This window comes from Ochotona princeps, chromosome 7 (genome assembly GCF_030435755.1).
Source record: "Ochotona princeps isolate mOchPri1 chromosome 7, mOchPri1.hap1, whole genome shotgun sequence".
In the NCBI taxonomy this organism is placed as follows: Eukaryota; Metazoa; Chordata; class Mammalia; order Lagomorpha; family Ochotonidae; genus Ochotona; species Ochotona princeps.
The window spans coordinates 34121890-34142380 of NC_080838.1; the positions used below are offsets into that span (position 1 = coordinate 34121890).

The 20491-nt window shown below is 41.9% G+C and overlaps 1 protein-coding gene across 3 annotated transcripts in view; it reads left to right on the forward strand.

The window, feature by feature from the left end:
* EGF (epidermal growth factor) overlaps nt 1-17224 on the forward strand; it is a 70069-nt gene extending 52845 nt beyond the window's left edge. For all 3 annotated transcript variants that reach the window (XM_058666926.1, XM_058666927.1, XM_058666928.1), the window contains 6 exons: nt 1557-1679; nt 2939-3083; nt 6846-7013; nt 10106-10217; nt 14022-14127; nt 15961-17224. In XM_058666926.1, the coding sequence (XP_058522909.1) occupies nt 1557-1679; nt 2939-3083; nt 6846-7013; nt 10106-10217; nt 14022-14127; nt 15961-16214 (908 nt within the window). In that variant the 3' untranslated portion in view covers nt 16215-17224. The remainder of the gene's footprint in view (nt 1-1556; nt 1680-2938; nt 3084-6845; nt 7014-10105; nt 10218-14021; nt 14128-15960) is intronic.
* Nucleotides 17225-20491: the final 3267 nt, after the last annotated feature.

Genomic DNA, 20491 nt, shown 5'->3' on the forward strand with positions numbered 1-20491 from the left:
TGAGAATATCATTTGCCAAAACACATGATTGTAATCAAAGCTCATGAAGAAATGTTCATGTCAAACGTTAGAACTACAATGGGGATTCAAAACTTGGAGAAATACATGAAGGGTCAGGAGGGATTACACAGAGACAATGTCATTCTAATGGGACCATGAAAAGATGAATACACTTTCATTAGGTGACATGGGCAGGAGTGGAGAGTATTCCAGGTTTAAACAAACCATGTGTCTTGTATGTACGGTAAAGAATAGTCTAGGTGAGCACCAAATGTGAGGAGGGTAGAAGCTGTGTACCATCGAGCTGGTGACTTGGACCACAAAAGTTTGATTCCTCACAGTTCTGGAATGTACAAGCCCCAGAGACCATTCTAGTTGGCTTGGTGTCTGGTGAAGGATCACTTCCTAAATTGTAGACGGCCTCTTTTTCATTAACTTAGACAGCTTTTTCTCTGCAGTGTTCAGAGAGAGCCAGGACTGACAACAGAACATGCCAGAAAGATTGAGTGAGTGGACACTCTGAGATTTCTTCCGCTTCTTTAAGGACATAAGTTCCATTTTGTTAGGACTTGTGGAAGGCTAGAATGTGAGGGTCAGTCATTGGGAATTTACTTCCTTTGGCCAGTGATCTCACAGGTTCTCTAGTAGCCACGTTGTAAGGAGTATAAAGAATGGTTGAAATTAATTTTCATGTCATGGTTTTTATTCTAACATTTTAATGTGTGGTAAGCGTCAACATGATTGAACTATTTTACATTCTTTCTGATTTTGATACTGGGTCTTCAGAATCTGCTGTATGCTTGATACCTATAGTCCATGTCTGTGTGGAATCATGCACTTCAAGTGGTTGAATCCCACATATGGTGATGGCTACAGTGACAGAATATCCACAAGGATCCGAGAGAGCCACTGGCAACATCTGAGTTTGTGATGGTTTTATCAACATGTGATCCAGGGACAACCACCTGGTACTGATGTTTAGGTGTGGAGCTGGAAGAGGGCTAGGATGCAGGAATAGGATGAGGCTGTGCCTGGAGGGATGGCAGGTGAGAGAAAGGAGAGACCTGTTAGGGTAGCAGTAGCCGAGACAGGAAAATGTGGATTGGGTAAGTCAGAAAATCAAGGTTGGCTTAATTATGTCATTCATGTTTATGTGTAAACCTAAAAATGTCATGTCTGATGTAACATGTGTGTGCGTGTGAATAGCTGGATATCAAATCATGAAGGTGAAGTCATGAATCTTTAGTATCTGATCTTCTAAAATGATTGACCGAGGTGGTTTACCAGTGGATAATTTGAGCAAGTCTCTTTTCCTGCCAAGCAGGAGGAGGACTTGTAACTGGAAAACATCCGCCAGAAGTGTGGCTCATCTGTGTGCACAGGCAGCTGAGGGGCCCAGTCTCTCTCTCTGGCACTCTGCTTCATCACCTGTACACATGAAATTGCACAAGCCTCGGAGAACAGGCTGTGGGGCAGACCCGAGGAGGCATCCCTTCAGGATGTTGGGCTTGCTTATGTAACACTCTTTCCTCCCCTGCACCCTATTTTTCTGGCAGATGTTGATGAGTGCCACTTGGGGGTGCACAGCTGCGGAGAGAATGCCAACTGCACAAATACGGAGGGAGGCTACACTTGCACGTGTGCTGGCAGCCCATCCGAACCTGGCCTGGTGTGCCCTGGTAGGTGGGTGGCTGGCCTGGTTGGAAAGGGAGGGGCCTGCTTCTGGGAAATTCTGCACCCAGAATGTTTGTGTTAATCTAGAAATCATTGCACTTGGTCAGGCTAGAAAACTGACTATTCTGGGCAGGTCAATGCTGGGCTTGAGAATTTGAAATGGTCCAGGCTTTCTTCATTTAAAAGTATCTGGAAGAAATCCCTTTTTATTGTTCACAATTCAGTGAAGCTGGGACCACAGATGGCTCTTTTTAACTATGCAACTAATCTCCCAGCTTGAAATGTTGATTCCTGGGGCTGCTGGAAAAACTTTCACAGGGCAGGCAGGTTGTGAGGGTGTCTGGGGACTCCTAACATTTTCAGTTGCAGTCAAGAATTTTCAAATACTACTTTTTAAAGTTCACATTTCTTGATCCGAGTTAGAACTCCAACTCTCTTACTTTTGTTTTAAGATGTTCACAAAGGGTCACCTCATGCTTCTTAAAACTTCTCACCATCAGCACCCCACAAAAGAAGCTGGTTTCATCTTGACCATGGAGCCAAAATCAGGACTCCATTTCTGTGTCCCTAGTTGTCTCCCTCTCTCTGAAAGCAAAAATATTATGAAAAAAGAAAATCCGACACTTACCTGGTCTGTTTAGCTTGAGACTTTTCCACAGAAAAGAAAAAGGAAAAGAATATATTGTTCTTTAAGATATTGAAAAAAACTTCTATTTGTATAGTCAGCGGCACACCTGATGTTTTCTTTCAAAGAGCAGTGAGCCATTCAATGACGACGACTTCATTGCTCTGGCATTCCCTCTGTTACAGTAACATTCCCTTCCTGTCCAAGTTGCTATAGTCCTGTGTTTGAAGTTTCCCAGGATAGTTAGTTTTTAGTAGACGACATCACATGGGAGAAATTTTTGAGATTCAAGATACTAAGGGGAATAGGCTGTGTACTTATGAAGTCATACAAAGATAATGGTTGGTCAGTGAAACCTTCTTCAGGCTGTCATTTCATGGAATCAGTGCATATCCATGGGTGATAGATTTGCTCCTGTAAGGGCATCATTGACCAAGTTCATATGGTAACTTACTTTTCTCCAGGGTGCTTTTTATCTGGGTCACTCTGAGTGACATAAGATCTATCGAGGAAAGTCAACCTGTTGCCTTTCCTGATGGTTCTACTGTCCCTGCTCTATCACAAGTTGTTCACAGAAACTCATTCCTAAAATACCCTAATCACTTCAGAAAATAAAAGCCATGTCTTTGATTCTCCTAGATTCCGTGCCTCCATCTCACCTCAGGGAAGATGAGCCTCCTCCTGGCAGAAATAGTTACCCGGGATGCCCCGCATCACATGACGGCTACTGCCTCCATGGTGGCGTGTGCATGTACATTGAAGCAGTGGACAACTATGCGTGCAAGTACGTCACCTGTCTCACAGTCTAGAACTTTCACTAGCTGGTGAAATTTACAATAAATAACTTCACTACCATTAGGTTTGTCCTTAGGAAAAAGCACACACACGTAAACTGTGTTGTGTGTGTGGGGGCCCATGTGCGTGTTCCATAGCATCCTCCATATTTATGTACGACCCCTTTCCTCCCTGCCCAACCACCAGTGCTTAAATATAACTGACAAGAGCTGGGGATTTTCGTTTTTCTTAAATCAGTCGACATTACTATTAGCATTATCTGGGGATTGTGCTTCTCATACTGATTGGAAAAAAACCACACAGGTTTGTGAGAGGATTTCTTGAAACTGCAATTTCTTTTCTGCCAAATATGTGGAGAGCATTCGTAGGCCACAGTATTTGTCTAGAGTTACAAAAATGTGTACATATCCACACTGGGTTTCTTGCCTTGTGTTTAAAAACCTTTTATTACTTTGCTTCTTAATAGTTGGCTTTGCATTTTTGTCATTTAGTGATAATCACTGGATTCTGCAACTGCTGTTGTTGCTGTCTCTCAGTTTGGGGGTTCCTTATGGGCACTGTCAGCCCAAAAAGGATATCAGAGGAAGGTCTGAATGTGTGGGGTACTCATTGGGAAGACCTTTCCATGGAGACTTTAACAAAACCCAAGCTGACAGTATCTTGATAGGCATCAAATTTTTCCCTAGATTAATTTCATATCTCAAAGCCGCTGGTAGTGAAAAAAGTGGGTCTCCCACAGTTAGAGTCCTGATTCCTTAATAATTCTCTGTGTGCCTGTGTGTGTGTGTGTGTGTGTGTTTTGGGGGAGGTGTCATGGAATATTCTGATCCTCACAAACAGATGTTAAAGCAGAGAGGATTTTTTAAAATTTCATCAGTGATAATGAGTGGAATTATAGTCTAAATGGTTAGAATAAGCTATATTCTCTGAGTGTATGGTCTTGCTTTGGAAACCATGTGAGTGGGACACAAGTCGGGGAAAGGCTCTAAAGTGTTAGCAAAAAGGGCTTTCTTCTAATGGAATTCTGCTTTCGTGTTCATATTTACAGGCTGTAATTCTCTAATGAATGATAAAACGAATGCTTTAATTCTCTTTAGTTTCTTTAGTTTTAACATTAAGAGCCAGGTTTTTAAAATCTGTTCGTTTTTTCTTATTATCACAGATAATAAAATTACAAAAAGAAATATTCTGGTTTATCAGGTCATAAATTGTTTTCCTCTATAATGCTGTAACTTGCTATTCCAAAATCATAACATACAGAGGGTAGTGTGGGAGATGGGGCATTGTTTATTGTATTTCGTGCAGTCTTTTCATGTGGGCCTCATAATTCCCTTGACGATTGATGAGCTCTTTAGCTCAATGTTTTTCTTTTTGCCAGTCACTCCTGATGGAAATATTGTATGTGCCTGATAATGATTTAAACACAAATTGCTGCAAAATGATAATTAAACTGGAGGTTACATTGAACTCCAAGGGCCTTTAATGGAAAGCAATGTTTAAAATGACATCAAAATTCACCATAATCTGAATCATAGCTTTTTGACTTGTGCATTCAATTAACAGTATTGTTTAAGCAAATATTCAACTCTTCCCTCCCCCCGCCGTACCCTGATAACCTCACCTTATGCCTTATTAATTCCCAATCAGCAAATCTCTAGGGTGTGCTTATCAGTGCAGCTTTTACAAGAAGCGCTTTGTAGGCACCATTCTGCACAGCACGTTCTAGTGGGCTGGCTCTTTCTTACCTGGAGACAGTGGACATTCCCCTGAAATTCGTGGGAGCCCAGACTCCCTGAGAGGTGGAAGGAGTGGGAACTGGAAGGCTCCGTGCCCACTATGGTCCTCAGAAGTCTCCTGCTGTGCCAATTTTCAGGCAGCTTTAAGCCTCTTGAGCTCACGGGAGGTCCCTGTGCCTTCTGCTTTAGCTTTTGGTCCAACCACTTTCTGGGCAGGTGTTTAAATCAAGATTCCTTAGCCCTTGTTGTGTGTTCAGCACAGTCCAAGAAATGCCTGATACTCCAGCCTTCGGTTCACTGCAACTCATTGACAAGACTTACTTGCCTTTATGTAACTTATTTGACCGAGGGAAATGGAACATATTTGGCTAGGGAGTCTTTATGACCCAAAGAACTTGGAGTTTCTGTCCCACCCCATAATAAAAGCTCAGAGAAGCTCTGCTCCTGCAGGCTAACGTGGCTCTGGAGAACTCATGGACACGTGACTGACCGAGTCCACAAGCTCCCCACATCTCTGAGAGCATCAGAGGAGTATGTGGTCCATTAATATATAGCAGCTTAAAAGCGGATGCTAGGCATCGATGGGAGTGGCCTAACCAAAGAGAGCTAGAGTGAAGAGTGTGCCCAGGAAAGTCTGAGACAGCATGATGGTCCCATAGGTTCTACACTCAGGCCCTACCATCTCTCATGTGGTCAGTTCTAGAAGAATAGCTTTTCAGAGGTGAATAGCCCTGCACATTCTTTTGGGAACGAGCCAAGTGTAGTAGGAAGAACATGGGCTTGGATGTCGAAGAGTCATTTGAAGCAGATCCCAGAATTCGTGGAAGAGAGTGAAGCAACCAGTGGCTCTGTCTTGGTGCAAGGCCTGAATCAAACCTGTCATTAGTTGTTCAACCTTGTGCAAACTAATTCCTCAAGCTTCAGTTTTCTCGTCTGTGAAAACGGAGCATGACATTGAGGTAACATGCCTACCACAGCGTCAGACATACAAAGTGTTCATTTCTTTTCCTCCTGCCTCCTAAAGCCCCATGGCGAGCTCATTATAGAACCGGGAACAGGGCCCAGGCCTTCAGAAGCTTTCCTATGCTTTCTGCATGCTGCGTCTTCTGCCACAGGAGCTCTTATCTGTTCTCTGGACTAATTCCTTCAAGTCCTTTTGGAACAGGCAGGGGACCTGCATACATAGATAGCTGTTTCAAGGAGAGGGAATCCCTAGTAAGTGAGCATGGCAAAGTGTTAACCAGGTCCTTCTATTAGTGCTCTTGCAAAGAACAGAAGACCGCTTGTTAACCAATGTCCTGACAATTTCTGGGTACGAACATGTCCAGTAGATGGCAGTATTGTTTCATTGACTGCAAAGGATTCCTAGTACATTGTCTCGGACAATTCAAGCAACAATTTCATTTGTTGGACAGCCCGGCGGCTATGTGGGAAAGTTCTTTTTTGCTCCAAAGAGTTCTTCCCCACCTTGAAGAAAACTGGAGAATCTCTGTGTCAACATGGAAGCGTCTTGTCTTTGGGTCAGTGGTGATAGAAAGGAGAAATATTCTTTCACAGGCTGGGTTGTTCTTCCTGTGCTGGCACATTCGTCTTGGACCGCCTGGTTCCCAGGGAGGGTCTCTGCCTCAGATTCTTCCTTCTGCTCACCTCTGCTTATTGCAAACATTTGCTTCCCGAACTTCCTGGGCCCTGAGGACACAGTCTCTTGGCTTTGGCCTTAAAAGGTGACTCCTCCAGATTTCAGCCTAACAGAAATTGATCTTTAATCAACTCCCTGTGAAGCCTTGCGGAGGCACTATGCAAATATTATCCCCCTCCCTCCCTTTCTCTCCAAGGCAACGGGGAAGATCATGCTGCATAGACTTGTGAGTTGTGGTGTTTTCACCTGACCCCTGATGGCTGTTTCTCCCCCCAGGCTTCCATAGCACTGAGTGAATACGCAAGGGTGGAGAGATGCCTGGGTGGAAACTATGGCGCTGCAGTCTCTGATGACGGCTCTTTGTGTGTTGTCACAGCTGTGTGGTTGGCTATGTCGGGGAGCGCTGTCAGCACCGAGACCTCAGGTGGTGGGAGCTGCGCCACACCGGCAGAGCTCGGCAGCGGGACCTCACTGTGGCGATAGTCTGCGTGGTGGTGCTGATCCTGCTGCTCCTCCTGGGCCTCTGGGGGGCTCATTCCTACAGGTGACCCTTTCCTTCCTTTGGTCCAGGGGAGCCCCTGCCTCCTGGAGGTGAACTTGGGTGTCCTCGCTACCTTTCGAAACATAAATAGAGGCAGCCATTTGGCCAAGGGCTTCAGATGCCTGTGCCTGGGCTGGAGTCCTGGCTCTGAATCCCAGTGGCAGCTTCCTGCCAACACAGACCCTGCGAAGCTGCAGGATTTGGATCTCTGCCATTTACATGGAAGACCTGGGTTGAGTTCTCAGCCCCTGGCTTTTCCTAGTACAGCCCCAGCTATTATGGACATTTAGAAAGTGGACCAGAGAGATTAAAGGTTTCTATAGGAACCAGTTCATATCTCAGCGGCCCCACTTCCCATCCAGCTCCCTTCTTGTGGCCTGGGAAAGCAGTCAAGGATGGCCCAAAGCCTTGGGACCCTGCATCCGCGTAGGAGAATGGGAGAAGCTCCTGACTCCTGGCTTCAAATTGGCTTCTGTTTGATGGTTCACTCCCCAAGTGACCACAACAGCTGGTGCTGAGTCAATCTGAAGCCAGGAGCCAGGAGCTTCTCCCAGGTCTCCCACAAGGGTTCAGGGTCCTAAGGCTTTGGGCTGTCCTCAACTGCTTTCCCAGGATACAAGCAGGGAGCTGATGGGAAGCGGGGCTGCCGGAATTAGAACCAGCGCCCATATGGGATGCTGATGCGTTCAAGGCAAGGACCTTAACCGCTATGCTATCGTGCCAGGCCCAGATGTATTTATTTTTATTAGAAAGGCAGATTTACAGAGAGAAGAAGAGACAGAGAGAGGTCTTCTGTCTGCTGATTCACTCAACTGACTGCAATGCCTGGAGCTGTGCACATCGGAGGTCAAAAACCAGGAGCCAGGAGCCTCTTCTGTGTCTCCCACACAGGTGCAGGGTTCCAAGGCTTTGGGCCATCCTTGACTGCTTTCCCAGGCCACAAATAGGGAGCTAGAAGGGAAGTGGAGCAGTCAGGATACGAATTGGCGCTCATATGGGATCCTGGGTGTGTAAGGCAATGATTTAGCCACTATGTTATTGCAGGGAGCCCCATTTTCCATGTTTTAAGAAGTGGGGCAGTATTCTCTACTGTTACCATTATTGAAAAGCATTTTACGGGCCCGGCGGCGTGGCCTAGCGGCTAAAGTCCTCGCCTTGAAAGCCCCGGGATCCCATATGGGCGCCGGTTCTAATCCCGGCAGCTCCACTTCCCATCCAGCTCCCTGCTTGTGGCCTGGGAAAGCAGTTGAGGACGGCCCAATGCATTGGGACACTGCACCCGCGTGGGAGACCCGGAAGAGGTTCCAGGTTCCCGGCTTCGGATCGGCGCGCACCGGCCGTTGGGGCTCACTTGGGGAGTGAATCATCGGAGGGAAGATCTTCCTCTCTGTCTCTCCTCTGTATATATCTGGCTGTAATAAAATGAATAAATCTTTAAAAAAAAAAAAAAGAAAAGAAAAGCATTTTACTTACTGTTACAGTTGTGTTGTACAAAATCTGAGACGTAATATTTTTGGGATGAAGGGAACTTTATAGAATTATCCAGTTCAATATCATCATCCCATGCTGAAGAAGCTAAAAGCCACTTAACTTATTTGTCCAACTTCTCTGCAAATATCCAAATGCCTCCTACCTGCACTAGAAACACAGCCAGGTTACAGGTGTTACACAGCCATGGGAGTGGCAGCAGTCCTGTATCGCGGAAAATCCAACAGGTCAGCCAAGATACACTTGTCTCAAATCCTGCTATATCCTAGGGTGTACAGGTTCAAATCCTAGTCAGTGTCAAATGACATCAGACATACTTCCTAACCCCTTTATTCATTAATTTCACTTTTTATTCAAAGAGGGATGAGAACAGTACCGAGATGAATTGAGTTAATCTAAGCAAGGGTTTAATGTAGATCTGGTGTAACAAATGTCATCTGTTGTCATTATCACGATTTTGTACGAACTGGAATCTTCCTTAAATGAGTCATATGCTTCAAATTCCTTTTTTGCCACCTCACGAGAGACGGTATTCTCAGGCAGAAACTTAAAGTCGCAATTCAGTGGTTCATCATTAACACTTACACTTTTTAGCCTGATGTTCAATATCTTAGAAGTTTGCAAAAAGGATGTGGAAAAAAGAGACTGTAATGGAGAATGCCAAAGGAAAGGAAGGTGCTTGGAAATACTGTGGAGAAGCAGAGAAGCAAGAGATTTAAGTTTATGTGTGTATAATTATTACCACATTATTGATATGTGATAATTACATTTATTAATCTAATATGTTAAACATGCAATGATATGTAAATATTAATTGCACATACATCAAATCTTTTTTTAAAGTTTTAATCTGCTTTTTAAATTTGATGTTGAACATTTTTCAGAGGTCTGGTTTGAAGAAGAATGGTGCATTGCTGGATTTTTGTCTTACGGTTCAAAGGCCATTTCTGCTGAAAGATGACTGTAGGCACCATGTACTGGTATTAACATCGTCACCCTGCTACTTCCATTTGCTGAAAATTGACTGTGGCTAGGATAATTTCTTCAAAAAGAAAGCTCTGCGGAACACATTCTTTTTCTTGTGGCTAAAATGGAATCAGAGTTCTGCATGAATCTCTGGTGTCTTTTTTCCTTAAAGACAATTTAGTTATTCGAAAGGCAGAGAGACATGGAGAGAAATAAATCTTGCTTTGCTGGTTCACTTCCCCAGATGGCTGTAACTGCCAGGGCTGGGCCAGGCTAAAGCTGCACTCTGTGGCACGGGACCGTGTGCGTGGGCCATCTTCCTCTGTTTGCCCATGTATGTTTGTAGGAAGCAGAATTGGAAGCAGAGCATTCAGAACTTGAATAGAAACTGCGATACGGGATGGCAGTGTCACAGGCAGTGGTTTGACGCACTGCAGCATGGTGCCAGTGCCAGTCTGTGGTATCTTACCTAACAATTCCTGTCAGTGTAGCTGACTACCTCTGCAAAGTTTCAGTGATGGGCTTGATTACGTTTTCACTGAGGATAGACGGCAGTTAGCAAGACAGTCGGTCCTGATCGTTTCTGAGTGGGGAGTACTTTGTTGCATGTTGAGTCTGTCTCAAACTTTGGCTTATTGCAGGACTCAGAAGAAGCAATTAAAACATCCAAAGAACCCTTATGAAGAGTCGAGCGGAAATGGGAGCAGTAACAGGCCTACCGGGACTGGGATGTCTTCTTGCCCTCAGCCTTGGGTAATTCATACAAACTAGCTGAAACAAGGAAGTGGCTTGCTGTTAACCTGAGTCCGTTTTTTTCCCATTCATAACTGAGTAAGAGTGAGTGGAACCTATTAGAGCTTCCATCTGATATCAATGCTGGCACCATATGACTGGGGAGGCCCTAGGCGGGAAGGTAGGTGAACCGTGTCCTTAAGCGTATTGGACAAGTAAAAGTAGAACCATAATTTAATGGCATAAAAACTTGATGAAACTTTCCCTGTTACCTAGCTTCTTCCAAACACTTAGATTATTGTGTATTTTATAATATGTCCTTCCCAGCTCTTATTCTTAGACCATCCCTTGCAGTGAATGTCTGTTTGTCTTAAGGACAGATTTTTACAGAGGGAAAAGGAGAGACACTGAGAGAAGTCTTGAACCTGCTGGTTCACTCCCCAAATGGCTGCAATGGCTGGAGCTGAGCTGGTCTGAGACTGGGAGCCAGGAGCTTTTTCCCAGTCTGCTAATAGGAATAGGGACCCAAGGCCTTGGACCATTCTTACCGCTTTTCCAGGCCATACAGTGGGAGCTCTGGATTGGGAGTGGAGCAGCCAGGACAAGAACAGGTGCCCAAGTAACATGCTGGCACTTGTAGGTGGAAGATTAACCTCATATACATGGTACTGGCTCCGGGTTAATGTCTTAAAACAACAACAATAACAATATAATGCTTCTAACTTTTTTAATACAGTCCTTCCTTGGTATCTGAGGGGGATCAGTTTGAGAACCACTTCACCCATACATACCAACGTCCTTGAACAGCCAAATCCATTACTTAAAATAGCATAGCTCTGCATATTACCTATGCCCATCCCGATCTGTAATTTATGTAAAATACTTCATATAATGTCAGTGATAGGAAAATAGTTGTTATGCTTGTTCCCTATGGAATACTGACATCTATACTTGTTCAGCACAAACATAACCATTAGTAGCCTAATTACATTTTATGTACATAGTTGGTTGAATACATGAATAGAGAATCCATGGGCTTTTCTCAATCCATGGTTGGCTTTTCTCACAAATGTTTTTTAGTGCTTAAGCTTTAAGTAATAAAATTGCTAGGTGCAGCAAATAAATTCACATTCATACTTATGCATGCTTAATTTGTGTTTAGAATAAAATTTCAGCTTAAATTCAAACTCAGATTTAACTGGGCTTTCTGTATTTTATTAGGGAACCTAGATATTGTCCCCAAAACTGCAGCGGGCAGAGGTCAAAATGCTTCCATAGATCACCCTTCAGTACGCTAGGGGGCAGACTTGGGACAAGTTAAGCTCTCTTGAAGTGCTTGGGGAATTTCAATTTCCAGAAATCTGTCAGAGAGGTAACTTGATTGGTTTCTTGGGTGGTGTTGGTGTTTTCTGTGGTGTATGTTGTAGAAGAGGCCTACATACATAACGGATCCATGGGGAATTGAAACTGTAAAGAAAGAGCTGTTAGAGAGTTAGGGATGGGCAAACGCAAGATATTTGGGAATCCTTCCCAGATTCTTTCACCAATTCCTAGAAACCTCCCACCACCCTGTGCCTTCTGCTTCTGGCTAACAAGTGACTATCTGTTCCTACCTCTTATAGACATTCAGTGTTGACTTATCTTAACGTCTATACTCAAATTCAATCAAAAACCAACAAATGTGAGTTCTAGCCTTTGCCTCTCCTATATGGACAATCCTAACCTTCAGCTAATCCTTTAACCTCTGCAGACCACTGTGGCCTCTTCAGTACAACAAGGGATTTGTATCGGATGACTTCTCTTTTTTTTTTTAACACTTGTTTATTTTTATTGGAAAATACAGAGAAAATGAGACACAGAGAGAAAGATCTTTCGTCCATTGGTTCACTCCGCAATGGCCAGAGACGCACTGATCCAAAGCCAGGAGCCAGAAACCTCTTCCAGGTCTCCCATGCAGGTGCAGGGTCCCAAGGTTTTGGGCCGTCCTTAGGCCACAAGCAGAGAGGTGGATGGGAAGCAGGGTCGCTGGGACATGAACCAGCGCCCATATGGTATCCTGGTACATGCAAGGCAAGGACTTTAGCTGCTAGGCTACCATGCCGGGCCCCAGATTGGATGACTTCTAAACTCCTTTCTGTCTCTGTAAATTCCATGTGTGTGTGATTATAGGGGGCTTAGCTATAGAATGGGCTCTCTTCTTTGAGGCCTCATAAATTTGTGGACTTCAATTAACCCAGAGTGCCTTTGTCAGTCTAGCAGGTATTTCTTTCAAGCTTTGGTTAGTAGATTTTAATTCATCTTACTTACATCACAGGAAAGAAGAAGAAACTCTGTGTGTGTGTGTGTGTGTGTGTGGTGTGTGTGTTTCTTGTTTGTTTTTAAATCCAAATCACTTGCTATTGACATGAGCAACTTACTGGCCCAGAACTGTTAGAAGACCCCGGGGCTAATGAACGTCACACTCATAGTCATCATAAAATGTCCACAGCAGCTGCTACAACAGAAATTGACATGAGTAGGAACAAACCAAGTGCCTAGACTGGGAGAAGAGACAGCTGAAACAAATGTAGTGCCATCAGCTGCCCTCCTCGTCCTAGCCCAGAGTTCTCGGCCCCGTGTTCTTCATGCAGAGAAATCTCAGAGTTGGACACTTTGCAGTAGAGATGGATTCTAACTGGAACTGGAAATAACGGGCATGAGCTCTTAAGCCACAGGTCTCGCATTGGTGAAGTCATGTGCTGCTACCGGGAGGCCTCTAAGGAGGAGGGGCTGAAGGAATGTTAATGAGGAGGTAATGAAGTTAATGTTGGAAATCAGAAAATGAAAAATATGTTCATAGCCCTCACCTTCCCATGACCAACATTTCCCTCCATCTGAATCCATTCACCATCCTCTCATACAATCTGCCCATATAGAATGTAGTCAAAATATTGTTCTCCCTCTTTCCTTTCACCCATTTGAGCTGTAGGCTACCTCCTGTTCAGAGCCCATTCTTCTGAACCAGTGGAGTTCAGTCAGCCAAAACCACGGGGAAGTCCTTCCGCAGGGTTGCTGATTAACAGGGAGGGACTTCACCAACCTGTGTCCTGTATCCTGGAGCCTGGAGTCCCTTGTTTTCTTTCCTTTTGTCATTTATTGCTTTGATACCTTATATCTCTAAAGTGAGTAGGAGCCAATAAACTGTCATCAGCGTGTTTTGCAAGTGCTCAATTTGAGACAATATGAATAATGACAAAAACAAATCAGTCTGAGAAACAATGTTGTTTTCTAGGGCTCCCTTTCAGGATTCTGGTTCCCAAGCTATTCAAACACAAGAAAACATTAGGCAGATTGCCTACCAAATAATAATTGTACTATCAATGCCCTGAGAATGTCTATTAATGACTGATTATTCAGAATTTACTGGTACATGGAAATGACTCATTACTTAAAATATGACATATTCTTAGAAGTGATAGTATATACATACATGTGATATTGTTTGTGAGCTCAAAATATGCTCAAAATACTTAGGAAGCCTTGGGTTACTTTTAATAAAACAGGAGTCCCCAAGAATCCATGAGCCAAAGTTGAGATTTCAGAATCGATTCTTTAGAGAAAATACTGGTAGTCTATTGGCTTTCATAAAACGTAACAAAAAAAATGTAACAGAAATTTCATCACTGAAAATGTAACCTTTTATTAACTGAAGAGACAGACACATTTAACAGGACCTTTCTTCTAACTTCCAACTTCCCTAGGATGAACATGATGAAGTCACAGTCTTTAATTTAATGCATGTTGAGATACTGTGCCGCATATTCCTACCTTTTCTGTTTTCTGCAGTTTGTGGTTATAAAGGAACAGCAAGACTTCAGACAGGGGAGTCAGCCTGTGGCTGGCCCAGATGGCCAGGAAGCAGCTGTTGACCACATGTCCTCCCTGAAGCCAGGTGAGTGATTATCTTTATCTGGAACCTTGAGGTCTTCCAACGAAAACTCTTGTCTATCTAGAAAGACAGTAGTGAAAATGTCTAAGATGTGTGAGCAGCTGGACTGTTTTGGAATGCATGGAGCTTTAGAAAAAGAACCTTGGAGTAGCTTTCTGTCTTTTGTGAGGTTTCCAGGTTGACTCAACACTCTTGTCCTATAACAGTCTCCCGTATTACTGTAGGATCATTCCTGGAACTTGGGAGTTCATTGTTGGTAGCTGTTAAACATGGTTCTGGTGCAATTGTAAATTGTTCTTAAAAAAAAATCTCTGTGTTCTAGAATGAAGGGTGCCTGTGAATTTAAGTTGTTTTGGGAGTTTTTCTGGGGATTTTGGACCTCAGCTACACTCCTGGGTCCAGCCAAGCAGGTCCAACCATTCCTCGAGACCATCAGATCTGCCTGGATTCTCATATTGTTCTGGAATGTGGTTTGCTACAGGTGGAAATGGAGTCAGATAACCTTTGACATAATATTTTTGCCAACAGTTCGATTTTGATCAATCTCTTGGATTGGGTCTCAGTTATTGTAACTTAATTTCACAATCCAGAGGATATTATTGGTCACAGTTAATTCCATAAACCTTTGGTATGGTTCAGAGAAACTTTGAGCCAACAGAAACAGTTTCTCTGCCAAACAAAGGAGCTAATGAAATACTAACTCCACTTTTACCTGCTGATATTTATCAATGTTTTTATTATTGTCCCTCCTTAGACTCCTTTGTAAAGAGAACATGGGCTCCTTGTTTTGAAAAATTCACTCTAAATACCCCCTTGTACATATATTATTTTGTGGTCTAAAATTATAAATTTGATAGAATTTTATGGAATGTAAGAGAGGTCTGAGTATTAAGGTATACCTAAGGATTAAATATAAAAACTGTAATTAATATGGTTATGTACATAAAACTATGTTATCTTTTACATGTAAATAGCTTATATATATTCTTGCTGTTTCCTAAATGAAGTCCTAAATGAAATCTGTGCTGGTGCTGTAATATTGACTCTATCAAATACAACAGGGAACCAGTACTTTGGCACAGTGGGTTAAGCTGTGGACTATGACACTGTGCATCCTCTATGGGCAGCAGTTCAAGTCTCAGCTACTTCATTTCTATTTGAACTCCTTCCTAATGTGCCCGAGAGAGTGAGGTAGAGTGGGGAATAGAATTAAGAATCATATTTAGTTTGGGGCCAGTATTTTACTTCCTTTTTAAGGAATTTTTTTATTGGAAAGGCAGATTTACAGAGAGAAGGAGAGACAGAGAGATCTTCCAGCTGCTGATTCATTCCCCAAATAACCGTAACAGCCAGATATGGGTCATGCTGAATCCAGGGGCCAGAAACTCCTTCCAGGTCTCCCATATATTGGACAGGGGCCCAAGTGCTTGAGTTACCTTCACTGCCTTTCTAGGCAAAACAGGAAACTGGTTCAGGAATGGAGCAGCTCTTGGATATGGGAGCTGGTGTTGCGAGCAATGGCTTAACCCACTGTCACATGACACCGGCTCCCATAATTACATTTAACACTGAAGCTCAGCTCATGCATCACTTAGGGAGCAGGTGGGATACAGGAGTTGTATAGGGAAGCTAAAGAATATCATCAGACAGTAAAGTTTTTTTGAATCAGCTCAACCAGCCAAAGCTATTAAAAATTTTTTAAATTTATTCTAGAGTAATTTGAGAATGGGAAATGAGAATTTTCCATCTCTCTTTGCAGGCCACTATTAAGATCTTTCTTGCTGACCACTGTGAGTGATGTGAATGATGAAAATTCTTTTTTTTTTTTTAATGTAGAATCAATACAAATGACCCCAGCAGGGAAGGAGCCCCAGATACTTGGAGTGACCATGGAACCAGACTACTTGACTCTACCATCCTGTGCTCAGGGGAATGGCCCCCAGCTACTGGAGCAAAGCTTGCATCTGCCCTCGCATGGGGCACAGCCTCTTGCTGTGGGAGTTGAGAAGCTCCAGTTTTTCTCATCTGCTAATCCATCATGGCAGCAAAGGGCCTCAGATTCATCATACCAGGTGGAACCAATTCAGTGAAAAGCTGGAATTATAAGGAAGGCCCAGAGGAACAAACCACACATGTGGGTAGTATGGCTCCTTACAAATTGTCTAGGAAAACTACAGATACTGGGTTCATATCCTCTGCAACCAATCACTTACTCAGAACTCTGGACATAGATGCATGATTAGGCTTTTGTTTCTTCTTTCAGGCAATCTCACTGCAAATATTCAAATTCAAGTAACCAGGAGAACCACCTGGTAGCATTAAAAACCAAAATTGGTGCGATAGTATTTTATAAGCTATGCTGTTTTGACAGTACATACAGATATTTTCTTCCTTCCTGTAGCCTCAGAATGGGATTAGAACAGGCAGTTCTATGGTTTTGGTCAGTTATAAAGCAAGTTTTTGATCTAGACAGACCATTTAGCTCAACTAGATGGAAATATTGGAATATCCTTTTTAAGTTACAGCATAATCTTTAACTGATCTTCAGTTTGGTCCATGCTAGTAACTTTGCAGAATGAATTGTGATAAATCCATGAACCAATTTCTTTAAAATTAAACAGCTTATTTTTTCTATTTGAAAATCTTTGAAAAGATTTAACTTCTAAATGTTACCCAAGAGGCTTTCCCTGCCATTACTGTCTACTGTCACCATGTCTTCTCCAGTGAAAATACTGAATTTTCCCACTGTGTGTTTGTATGCAATTTTCTACCTGTTTCCTAGTATGAGGTTGTAAACACATAGCCTGATTTATTTGTTTTTTGTCATGGATTATAGTTAATTTCTTTAATTATTAAGATAAAGTCAGCATAAAACATAAATATATTATTGTTTACTTGATAAAAGCAATTGTGATCAAAAGAGATATTAGACTTGAACCAAATGGTTTTGTCAGGCTTATTGTTAGAACCTTTTTTATTTCAAAACTATAACATCATAAAGTAAAACTTCACACAGTGTTCCAGTTTATCATTTTTCTTACAGTGAGGGCATTGCTACAATAGATAACACAATCTGCCTATTATAATAACTTTGGATTGAGATTTGTGATTACTTCGTTTATACATGAACTAGTCCCTTTTATCTTTTACTTCTCCTAAACGACTTGGACTTTGATTACATCAGAACACAGAATAAAAAGGAATTGAAATGCATGCTTTGAAATGACTGCTTTATCCAAACTGTGCTGCAGATTTCGTCGTGGCAATGGGGAGGATGACTTGAGGTCTACAAATGTTACATCAGTTTGCCAGCTACTTTAAATTTTCCTATATTCAGTTTTGCTTTGATTGATAATTGATAACATGAAAGATCAGAAGACCTGTCTTTTATTTCTGATGAGTGAAATGAAACTTTAAATGTTTAGATTACGGTTTTTGTCCTTCAGTACATTCTTCTTTTATGGTTTTGAAAATCACTGAGGAAATGACATGAGATGGCAAGCACTTATAATATGCCAGTATGTTGGAACCAGAAATTTCCTATGTCCTTTGAGATTTTTGACAAGTGAGATACCATTAAAAACTGTCACCGTGTTAAATCTTTGCCCAGGCTATCCCACCGGCTCCCTGGTCAGATTGAAGACAATGCAACAAAGCAACAAGTCACCCCGAGAAGACATCTTCATTTCTTGCAGCTCCACATCTCTTCAGAAATATTCTCCCTTCTTTAAAATTCTAGTGTTACAAAAAGAGCATTTTCACCTACGGTGTTTGATTTGCATGTTTTCCAGACTGAATATATTTCCCATTCCTCAGGGTCTCATGTGCACATTACCTGAATGAAATTCCTTTTGACTAAATATCACCTTCTAAAATGAGCATTCTGTCCTCTCTTCTAGCACCTAAAGAAAGCTTTGAACATTGAATTTTTTGAAAACATATGATTCCACTTCTTCCCATTAGCCATGATGTCCAAATGATGTCCTTTTGATGATGCTCTGTAAGAAGCCAAAAGTGCCTGGCTTTGGAAGTTTCACTGCCAATGCCCAACCTTTCCATGTATTGCATTGTGGCAGAGATGCTGATTAAGAAACTCAGATCCTCCAGGTCCTCTTTCTGGTACTTGTTTTTCCCAGCTCCCCTCGTAATTCTGTAAAGGTCAATGTCTATAATAAATTGCTTGTGATCTAATATCCAGTGATTTACTTCCTTCATTGAAGACTGATACAACAAATTCATCCAGATATTTAAATACACTTAGAGTCTCACACAAATTTGTCCATGGAGTAGAGAAAAGAAAACACTTCCTTTCATTTTTATAGGGTTGGTCTAACAGTATTTCTACAGAAGACAGTATATAACATAGGAAATTCAGTTACGAATATATAAACCAAAAGTCGAAGTATTAAACTAAACTTGGCAGCATTTAAAAAAAAACTACCATGTTATGATCAAGTGGTATTTAGTTCATGAAAAGTTAGATATTTAAAGCTATAAGTGTAACTTAGTATGGTAACAGATTTAAAAAAGAACTTGACATGTTCTAATAGAGGCATAAAATTTTTCAACTTTAACACTCATTCCTGACAAAACTTCTCAGCAAAAAATAAAGTGACGTTTAATTCCTTATCATGATGAAGGAAATTTGCCAACACCTTCTCTTCCCTCCGGCAAACATTATACTTAGTAATTAATATTGAAAGCATTCCCTTTAGCCCTAAGATCAGGACTAAGACAAAGGTTGTCATGATTTATATTCCACATTGTTCTAGAGATCTTAGAAATGTGACATCACACTCAATACTAAGGTTATATTTTAGGAATTTGTGAAAAGTGAAAATAAGGAAATGGTGTTAATTATTTTCATAGTTGTCCACAAAACGCAAAAATTATCTATACTTAAATTATAAGCAGTAACAAAATTTATCTCACTATTACTGACTAGAAAATACAAATAAATATTAGCATATAAGTAATAAAGGTAATATAAAAGTGAAGTAACTACGAATACATTAAGAAGATATGCTAGGTGAGATAAACTAGAAAATTAAAAAGTGGAAAGAATTTAGAAAGACCTAAAAGAAGATATACCATGTTCATAAAGTCTTAATGTTATGCTGTTGTCATCAATTTTCCCTTAGTACATGCACACACACATACATACATACACAATAACATTTCAATTAAAATCTCATTTAAAAAAAACTTGACTATGGGCCCGGCGTGATGGCGTGGTGGTTGAGGTCCTCGCCTTGAACGCCCAGGGATCCCATGTGGGCGCCGGTTCTGATCCTGGCAGCTCCACTTCCCATCCAGCTCCCCTGCTTGTGGCCTGGGAAAGCAGTCGAGGACGGCCCAGAGCCTTGGGACCCTGCAGCCATGTGGGAGACCTGGAGGAAGTTCCTGACTCCTGGCTTTGGTTCAGCGCAGCACCTACCGTTGTGGTCGCTTGGGGAGTGAATCATTGGACATAAGATCTTCCTCTCTGTCTCTCCTCCTCTCTGCATGTCTGACTTTGTAATAAAATAAATAAATCTTAAAAAACTTAAAAAAAAAACTTGACTAATGTCAGATTCCATATAGAAGGTCTGACTATGAAAGTCTAGATTTATCAGAAACCTCCTGATAGGAAAATTTTTGGGAAATGAGATAAAATTCCAACAAAATTAATTGGAAGTCATTGTGTGTCTTTTAAGGCTGTGTGAATTCAAAGGGCTGAGATTTTGGAGATAAAGAATTGGATGTACAGGGACTGGTGTTGGCGGTGCACCAGTGTTATGCTACTACTTACACACCAGCATCCCATATAGGGGTGCTAGTTCAACTCCTGGTTGCTTTACTGCTGATCCATCTCCTGACTAATGAAACCTAGAAAGGCAATGGAAGGGCCCCAAGTACTTGGGCACTGCCGTCATGTGTGGAAGCCCTAGATGGAGTTCCCTGTTTCTGCCTTTTGCTTGGTACAGCTCTCACTGTTTTTCTGAGAAGTGAACAAGCAGTTGGCCAATAACTCTACTGATCGCTTTGTCTCTCTGTATTTCTTTGTCTTCCTTTCAAGAAACAAACTTTAACAAATTTTTTTAAGTTGGAAAATGCAAGAAGGTAAACCTGTCATTCTCTGTCTTTAAGTATTTGCTAGTTTATGAAGGGTTAAGCAGAGAATAGTAGTAATATGGGAGAAAAAATTAGGCAGAGTTTTAATAGTTCAGTGAGCTAGAAGATGAGCATAAAACTTTGGCAAAGAAAAGTGACCCTGATAACAAATCCAAGCTTTCACATAAGATATGTGAGATGCCACAGTCTGTGCACAAAAGCTAGTTAGAAATAGTGCAGCACTCACAAAGAGACACAGATTCAAATTAGCTCA